At 44.7% G+C, this 10048-nt stretch overlaps 1 protein-coding gene across 1 annotated transcript in view; it reads left to right on the forward strand.

Annotated features, from left to right (window-relative positions):
- RNF130 (ring finger protein 130) overlaps positions 1-10048 on the forward strand; it is a 69229-nt gene that overhangs the window by 30987 nt on the left and 28194 nt on the right. The window contains exon 3 of the mRNA XM_034778887.1: positions 6133-6407. Within this exon, the coding sequence (XP_034634778.1) occupies positions 6133-6407 (275 nt within the window). The remainder of the gene's footprint in view (positions 1-6132; positions 6408-10048) is intronic.

Here is a 10048-nt window from a genome sequence, read left to right on the forward strand (position 1 = left end):
CAGTGGAGCGGAGGTGAGCTTAAGGGGGAGCGGTTCCTCTGTCTCACCCCCAGGGTAACTCCCTGCGGCCCTCCCTGCACCACTGCAGCTCACCTCCGCTCAGGGCCAGCTCCCGGCTTTTTGCGCCCCAAGGGGAAAAAAAAAAAAAAAAAAGCCGGAGTGCTGCCCCTTGGAAAATGCTGCCCCAAGCACATGCTTGGAGCGCTGGTGCCTAGAGCCGGCCCTGTCTACACTAGCCATTTCTGCAGAAAGTCTTCCCACTGTAACTAACGTGGCACAGATGTCAAAAACATGGTGGTTAAAATGTTGGCCGCTGTCTGGTGCCTTGTGCATACTATTACTTGAACCGTTGCTACCACCAGTGGAGCTGCAATGGCGGGACCTTTTCAGAAAAAGGTTAGTGAGGCCAGGGGGACAATAAATGGTTTTGCCTAATGGTGTAGCCTTGAAAACAGTTCATCAGAATTAACTTGACAGTCTGTTGCTGTGGGATCTTGGTGTCACCAAAATGGCAGAATGGCTTGAAAGTATAGTATACTTCATGTACGCTTCTAGCCACCTTCAGCCACATGAGGCAGAAGCAGCAATGTCCTCTGAAAAATGTGATGCACAGAAGCTTGAAGCACAAGTAGCAGTGAGGGGAATACGGCACCAGGAAGCCATCACTGCCAACAGAACCAATTATCTTATTTGTTCATCTGTCCAGAGGGAGGTGAAGAAAGGTGGGAGGCCACTGGGTATAAACCTAGGGGTGAGATGATGTGGTTAATGTGTTGGAGTTACTTTCACCTGAGGGGAAAAGAATCGAATTATAGATGAAAAGTTAAAAGCAGTGGATGAAGTTTGAAGAGCAAACAGCATTGGGGGGCTGCTAGATATCAAAAAAGCTTTTGGGAAGATAAAAGTTTGAGGACTGGGTTGTAATGAAAATGCAATGAGTCTGAATGCAATACATTTCTTACCCTTTATATTATCCTATTCATTTTTCTCCTTAAATTGTAAGTTCTGGGGCAGGAAGAGACCTGTCATGTACGTGAAGCACCTAGCATACTTCTGGGTACTTGCATTAACATTTTCTAACTTGAGTAGTTGGTAGGGGGAAAGGGGCAAACTTCTTCAAAGTAACAGCAGTACCTGACATCTGTTCCATCAAGTAAACATAAATGAAGAGCTTTTGTCTGCAGGTTTTCCTAAACATCTGCATTTTAATCCACTTGTCCTCCCGTCGTATTAACCATAGACCTGCATATGGTATAGTTTCATTAGAATATTTGTTTTGCTTGCTGTGGAGGTGGTGTGGCCAGGGGACTTCAGAAAAATTCCCTTTAAGCCTTCATGCTTGTGCAAATAAGATTTTCTTTGCATGTTTAAAGCATCTGTGATTGCTCTTGCTAAATCTGTAATAGCCTTTCATATTACTTGAACAAATTTATTTTCTACCCCCTCAGCTCAAGAGCTGTGTTTTTGCTCTGTTCTGAGTGGTATAATGCTAGTTCAGAAATCTGTCCTTCACAATAAAAGGATCGATCCTCCCATGGACAGTGCATAGTGTTTCATTATTTTCATATGTATTGAAATGCTTTCAGAAGTACTCACATGACATGTAAGCGTGGGATTTTTTTGCTGTTGTAATACAAGAATGGAGAAATCTGGCTTCTGTAAAGACTGTCCATCTCATTCCAAAACTCACTGTTTCCTAGTACCGAAAACTTCATTATGATAATTACATCTGCTACTATATGTTGTCAGACGGCCACCGGTGTGGTGCTCTGCTCTGTTCAATGTTGATAAGTCGGCTGCGTGCGTGTGTTCCCTCTGTGTGCTGCCCCGGCTCTGTGCAGATAGCTGACACAGCAGACCCCTGAGAGAACCCCCAATGTCTACAGACTCTAAGAAGGTACGAAGGCCCCTGGCCAGGTTTATTGTCAAACAAAGCACAGTAATAGTTCCCCACAGACTGTACAGGACACAATACGAATATGTGCCCCCTGACAATGGACCGGCTCAGTCAGTGGCGGGACACTCCACTGCCCCCTAGGCCAGACAAAGAGACCGCCTCAGGTACAAGTTACACATCACTCCTGACGTATTGAGGTACAACCCTTCTACGCAGTAAGGTGTCACCTCTCACCTTGTACATGTTGGTTCGAACAAAACAACTCTATCCATCATATTACCCTTTTGACCCTGTCTTTAGGATGGGTCAGCTTGTTCCTTGTTATCTGTGTGGAATGTGCAAGTATCCAAATGTTCTGCTGTCTAGTGTCCACTACCTCTTAGGTATGTATCTTTTTGCAGCATCAGCCCTTTCCTTGCCAGCTTCTGTGAGCAGGGCCTGCCTCTGGCTCACAGCTTAACTTTGCTTTATGTTAGTAAAGTCTTGACCATTACTTCAGGCCTTAGGCCTCATACCAGGTCTCTGATATAAGGGTTTGTTTCAGGGCCTCATCTCACTACACTATATATGTTTTCCTGCTCTGATCATTGAAATAAACTGTGCCCATCTTACAGTGGTATAAGTAGGATGAGGTGGGGAGAGAAGCTTTGTCAGGAGGTTTTCGGTGCAAATGCCCTGATGGCAGATTGCCACCAGGTAGTTATGGTGGCAAGTAATGGCCATTCTTTAAAACTGCACAATGCTTATTTCAAGGAACAAGACTAAATAGATGAATGTTCCCCTTTTAAAATCCATTGTAACACACACTAACTTTACAGGTTATTTTTATTAAAGTTGCTGCCATGGAAGGACTGTTGTCACCAAACTTAAATGGTGTCAGCTACTCTTTTTTTTTTCTTTTTCTTTTCTTTTTTTAAAATGGGTTTTGCAAGAGTCAGATATTCGCAAAACATTTATCTCCCTCTGACCATGTCCTCACCAGGCACTGACTTGTTTAATCAGATGCTTGTGGACACTCCAGGATGTCAGCTGAGAATTTGTCAGACAGTAAACATCTACTAGCTCTCCTTTGGTGCCAGGACGCTAATGTTATTGCTAGCATTAACATACGGACATAGAAATTGCAATACTGGATTAAATCTGACCCATGGTCTGTCTAATACAGTAGCCTGATTCCTGCAGTGGCCAATCCAATACGTTTCAAAAGAAGATTCAGTAGCCTTAGAAGACAGTAAAAGTAGAAAGGAGTAAACCTGAGACTGCTAATGGGACAGTGGAATATATGAAAGAAAATGAGGATTCTTCTTTGAAATATCTGTCTGCCTGTTTTCTTAATCTTGTTTAGATTAACTAGGAGTGAACACAATCACTCTGTGATAATCCAGGGAGCTAACAAAATATAAAATTTTGGTAGTTGACAAAACTTAATCTTGCATAATTTAGTATGGGAGAAAAATTCTTGGTCTGAGTTCCACTATTTCTTTAGTTCCTTTTATCACTTTTTGGTTTGTTTCCCCTCTATCAAATAATAATTAAAAATTGTGTAATGATATTCAGTGGCGCATTAACCCCATACATTTACAGCCAGGCCAGCTGACTTGTATTTAATATAGGAAAAGCTACACTAATATGAAATATGAGAATCATTTAAATTAAATGTTGGCATCTGTGAGTGTTGCATCCTAGATCTAGTGTCTGTCCTTAGTTCACAGCCTGTGGCTGGTTTTAGTGAAAATCCAGTTGTCTTTTTCCTGGAGAATAGCTTTGTTCTTGACCGACGGTGGCCAATGCCAGGGGCCCCAGAGGGAGTGAACCTAACAGGTAATGATCAAGTGATCTCTCTCCTGCCATCCATCTCCACCTTCTGACAAACAGAGGCTAAGGACACCGTTCCTTACCCATCCTGGCTAATAGCCATTAATGGACTTAACCTCCATGAATTTATCTAGTTCTCTTTTAAACACATTGGTCTCTCCATCTGAGCCACGTATTCTCTCAATTTGTAGAGGTTCTTGACAAGTAAGTGTACTTCCCTCATGCTGTCCCTCTGGGCTCTGTAGCATTCCTCCCTCTCCCGCCTCTTCCATCATTTACACAGCTTTCCAGACTGTTGTTGGGGAGGCAATTTTGAGCCTCCTAATTTACTTACTCTCACCCCCACCACCTTTTCTGCTGGGCTTTTTTCTTTTTATAGGAGCTCTGTTTCCTGCTCTTCCTTTAGTTGCTTCCACCACATCTAGGGGCTCTGTCTAATCTGAGCCAGCAGCTCTGACTGTATAGCTGACAGGCCCTGCATTCAATCCTCTGCTTTCTGCTGAATCTTGATATTTGTTCTTTCCCCACTCTCCATCCAAACTTATTCCTTGCTTTCCCTTACTCCAGAGTGACCTGGCCAGAAACTTACTTTGGCTACTTTACTAGTGGAGCCCCGCCTTCCATAGCGCTCTGTCCTTCCTCTTGCAGTGGCTTACTTAGCGTCACCAAGGAAGTCAGACCATTTTAAGGAACCCTGCATCTTTCCAGAGCAGCTGCCACTCAACTCTGTGTACACTAAGGCAATCTCTATCAGGACGAATTCCTTAGCTGTCAACAGAAGCCTCATAGTACTGGATTCCCTAGACTAGTCAGTTTTAGAACCACTCTATCTCCAAAGGCCACACAGAGAAAAGGACTTGGTACCTCAAGGCAGTCAAGACCATTGAAGGGTAGTTCTTTATTCCTTAGCTACTCCTTCAGATGGACCACACCAAGAATAATCCATCATTCCTGAAGATTCTCACCCCTCTTCTAAGGTCCCTTTTATGCAGATCACCAAACTGTTCCACTCATTATGAAGTTTTGAAAGGTCATGGCTGATTTCCTAGGCTTCCTACCTGATGCTGTAACATGGGAAAGACATAAAGCAGATGATGAGAAAATTACTTATTGGTAATCTTGATTTGTCTTTCTCCTCTTCACTCCATGGCTTTTCCTGGTCTAGAAATATTCAGTCAGATTAGAAAGAGACAGTGCCCTCTTTATGGGCGGTAGTGAATTGCCTAATTGTTTATCTTCTGCTTCCTGGTTACTTAATTGTGAAAATCACTGTAATGGGTTATTCTGGGAAGAGATTGGAGCCAATGTTTTCATTAGTAGCCATGTGAGGTAGAATTTACGCACTAGCTACTACAGTAGCATTTTTTATTTGCATGGATAGAATGATTTCTTAGTTTTTGGTTCCTCTGTAGATAGAGATACAGGGGCAGAATTGTGGTTGTCCAAGTAACTTCAGTTACAAAATATGAAAATACACAATGTTTGGGTTGATTAAGTATGACCTTAAATTTGAATTTCCAGGTTTTATCTTTTGATAACTATAGTAGCCTACTAAAGGCTTTCCCCCGAGGTACCAGATCAACAGCTTCATATCCAGATTTAGTTCTTTGACTGGAAATTTTGTTGCTCATTTGAGCTGGGAGCTTCCAACTTCAGTCACTTAATCAGATTCATTGACACTGCAGGGGGAGTTTACCATATTCTCTATGTTACTTAAATTTTATAGGGATACAACTTGGTAGTTTAATTGCATGTACTTTGTAGACATCTATGCTGCTTCCCTCCCTCTTCAGATATTTTATAGGCCCCCAACAGATTGCTGCCCCACTTGACACTCTGGTACCTCCTGAGGGGGAGAACTGAGAATAACTTTTTCTCCCTTAATTACTTGGCTTCCTAAGAGATGTAATTATTCTTTAAAACACATTGAACTTTACATGGATGATACCTATGAAGTTCTGTAACAAAACAAAAACCCTAATAAATGCCATTTATTTCCTGTAGAAGTGAAAATTTCTAGTGGGATTTCTGTGGAAAAGTATTTAAGTTCCAGGAGAATAAATATCTGCTCTGGTCTTATGGCTGAAGTTTGCAGGGTATCATATGTAGATAAGAAATGTACCTTTTTACACTAGTTCAATACACACACAGTTTAAAAAAACAGCACCCACTGACAATCTATAAATTGGTAGCACTCAAATACATGGTAGCACTTTGGAAACCTAACATCACAATTCAGAGATCTGTCTTCAGTACAAGCCATGAATGCTAAACAGCCACAAGGTATTGAAGAGGGCTAGGTGCATCCTTTAAGACAAGTCATCAAACATCTGTGTAATAAAGCTTTGGTGTGAACAGTGTGCCATGTTAATTTTTGATGTAAAGTGAGTGGATTTTTCTTTTATCTGTCTCTCTTGTAGGAACTGGAGACATTGTTGCTGTCATGATTACAGAGTCCAAGGTAAAGGAGATCCTAAATTACTTGGAAAAGAACATCTCTGTCCTGATGGCAATAGCAGTTGGAGCCCGAGTTCCTCCAAAGAATTTTAGTCGTGGCTCTCTAGTCTTTGTGTCAATATCATTCATCGTTTTGATGATAATTTCATCAGCATGGTTAATATTTTACTTCATCCAGAAGATCAGGTACACAAATGCACGTGACAGGAACCAGGTAAGATGCCCCTTGCTTCTCTCTATTTAGATGTTTTTATTTTTTATATATTGCTGTAGTTAACTATCAGATCATATATGTAGTAATTATACTATGCTAGTAACAACGAACCCTGTATTCCGAAAGAGTGTATACCAATGGAGGAAAATTTTATCTAGCAGATGCTTGCTATGATGAGTAACAGTCATAGAAAATCTCCATACAAAAAACAGGAAGGAATACTATTTGATACTATAAGTTATTCTAGTTGATTGTCATTGCACGTTCTTTATTATTGCGCCACAAACTGAAGTGTGATTGACTTTTTCAAATTATTAGTCTGAGAAAGTAGATCCTAGGTTTTTAGATATCCATCACTCTTAGCCTGAGAAGTTTAAAGTTAACTGCTCAAGAGCTGTGTGTAATAGGATATAATGAAAATCCTAAAGAAAGAATGTATCTCCTTATGATTATTCTTTAGTTTCTTGAATCTGCTCATTAATGTATATGGGGTTATTTAAAGTGAGAAATTCCTTCCTTAGGAACTCTAAACAAAAATGACCCAGTGTTATAAACTGTTGTGCAGTGCAATAAAGTATTTTCTGCTGTATCCCCAAGTAGTGTCCCTATGGGTGCTCTACTGCAGTTGCATCTGCGACCCTGCACTGCTGATCGGAGAACTTTGGTAGCAGTGTCTGTTCAGCCTGCGCATGCACTGTCCCCCCACGATGCAAACCAGCACTGTGCAGGCAAACCCTCCTCAGTTCCTTTTCAACTGCCCCTGGCTAGAGATGGAGCTTTAGCTATTCATTAGCGGATCATTAATCTCTTTAGAATTGCTAATCTTTAGCTTTTTTTTAAGCTTCTTTTCTTTCTTTACTCCATTTATCTTTTATTTGGCCCTTGCTCAAAACAAAGACTTCATTTTTCCTTAATCCCCTGTCTGGGGGGACTCCCCCCTCCCCCCTTGGACAGGGTATTTCTGGCTCTCCAGACTTCAAGAAGTGTCTCAGGTGCAAGGAATCTATTCCAGTGACTGATGGACACTCTCAGGGCGTCTGCTGCCTGGGAGAGGAGCACATCCCACAGAAGTGTGGATTGTGCCAGCAACTGAAGCCCAGATCCAGAAAGGATGGAGAACTGAGGCTCAAACTCCTACTCATAGAGGCAGCCCTTCAATCATCCAAGCTGCACCAGGACCCCAGATGGCGGAAAACCTCACCACAACCCTCTACTTCTAAGGGAGGTGAGCCCAAAGAGATGGCTCTAAGAAAAGGGCCATGAGTCCCCAAAGTGACCCCTGATTGAGGCAAAGACTATCTCTGGCTCGATTGTCTGTACCAACTGCCCCAAAGCTTTCTAAATACAGTACCCAGGGCTCTCGTGATACTGCCCCAACAGAGCATGTGGGGTTGCCTAAGAACACAATGGGCACAAGCAAGGAACCATCCGTACTGTCTGGTGCGACAAACACAGAAAATCCGCCCTGGGGAAGGCACCTGTGATATGGACATGAACATCATACTGCTTGTGGCACGCCAGGCACGGACGGACCATACTACCAGGTCCACGTTACTGACTCCTTTGGTGCAGGCATCTCGGTACCGACAACCACCACTGGTTACCGATGCCCCCTTCGGCACCACCAGTCTTCTGCTATGCGATGGACCTCTTGGTGTCGGATGTGCTGGATTTGCCTCTGGTCAGTACTGGGGCCCTGCTACCGAGTTCACAGAGAGCTCCTGTCTCACCAACAACCTCATGTCATGCACTACCCTTCTCATCCACTGAATCAGAAAGTGAGCAAGAGGACTTGGTCTTCCATTGCTCTTCTCACTCTCCATATGGTGCCCAATTCCACCATGGACCACAACCATACCATCCACCTGATCCACAGCCTCCCTTGCATGGACAGCCTTGGTACCAACCACCTGGCCCCTCCCTGACAGGCTCAAAGACAAAGTTGCCTCCCACAGCTCTAACGTGGCCTATCAGCAACTGAGGAGACATCCTCCTTCAGCTGCTGCATCGAGGGCATCTGAGCCCCCTGAACTAACGAGGGAGGAACAAGAAGCTGAAACCAAGGAGGAAGTTACCCCTCAGGCTAATTTCTCATTGTCATCACCAGATGAAACGGTGATGTTCCTTCCACCATCGATGGCAGATGACTTCAAACTATTTCAGGACCTGGCCCAGCGGGTGGCAGAGGCACTACAGGAGGCGACCGAGTCACAAACTATTGGACATCTTACATTCTTCTGCCTTGTCCAGAGCAGTCCTCCCTATTAATGAGGTACTCTTGGACCCTGCCAAAATCATATGGCAGACCCCCACATCCATCCTGCCGACATGTAAGCAGGCCAACAAAAAAAAATTGTGCGCCAGCAAAAGACAGTTTCTCTTCTCCTACCCACCTCCCAATTCGATCATACTGGATGTGGTTAGGCCCCAGCACCATTTCACATCCAGCCCTACATTTGAGTCACCCTCTTGAAAGTGTGTGGCAATAGTAATGGTCTAATAACGTGGTCACAGTCAAAAAGAGAATTAAAAATATTTGGCATGCTCTAAATAGGCCTCAGAATCATAGAAAGAAATATAGGACTGAAAGGGATCTTGAGAGATCATGAAGTCTAGTCCCCTGCATTGAGACAGGACCAAGTATACCTAGACCATCCCAGACAGTTGTTTGTCTAACCTGTTCCTAAAAGTTTCCAGTGATAGGGATTCCACAATCTCCCTTTGCGTATGTCTACTTCGCATTGTAAGCCCAGGGTTAGTGGGACTGGAATCCGCTGACCTGTGTTAGAGAACCCAGGACTTGAGCATATGACCTGCTAATTATTAACCCTGTGTTCAGAATTTTCTAACCTGGGCTCGAACCTGGGACTCCTGGCATCCACACAGACCGGAGTCAAACCAAGCATATCCCAGACTCCCACACACTCTCCTGAAATGTGGCCATTCTAGCACCTTTGACCATGGTGCATAGTGGAAAATTTTACTGCCCACGCTGCATGTTTCAGGAAGTTTGAACAGCCTGCCAACACTAGGGTTACCATATTTAAAAAAGAGGACACTCCACGGGGCCCTGGCCCCACCCCTTCCTGCCCCCGCCCCAATTCCGCCCCCTCCCCTGAGTGCCCCACATTCCCCCTCCTCCCTCCCAGCCACGCGAAACAGCTGCCCGAGTGCTACCGGCTTCACGGTTTGCTGGGCAGCCTCCAGACCCTGCACCCCCAGCCGGGCGCTTCCCCAGCACAGCCAGAGCCCGGGAGGGGAAGCGCCCGGGAGGGGGTGCAGGGTCTGGGGGCTGCCCGGCAAACCGTGAAGCCGGTAGCGCTCGGGCAGCGCGAATCTTCAGCTACACAAAGCTGAGGTGTCTGGGGGGAGCAGCAGCAGCAGCCGCCGCTGCGGGGGAATCCGCCTGCAGCTCGCAGCCTGCCGGAGCTGCTCTAAGGTAAGCAGGGGACTAGTATTTTCCCAGACATGTTCGGCTTTTTGGCAATGCCCCCGCTTCCCCCCCACCCCGGATGGGGATTTGAGGACCAAAAATCCGGACATGTCCGGGAAAATCCGGACATGTCCGGGAAAATCCGGACATGTCCGGGAAAATCCGGACATGTCCGGGAAAATCCGGACATGTCCGGGAAAATCCGGACATGTCCGGGAAAATCCGGACATGT

This window comes from Trachemys scripta, chromosome 8 (assembly GCF_013100865.1).
Source record: "Trachemys scripta elegans isolate TJP31775 chromosome 8, CAS_Tse_1.0, whole genome shotgun sequence".
In the NCBI taxonomy this organism is placed as follows: Eukaryota; Metazoa; Chordata; order Testudines; family Emydidae; genus Trachemys; species Trachemys scripta.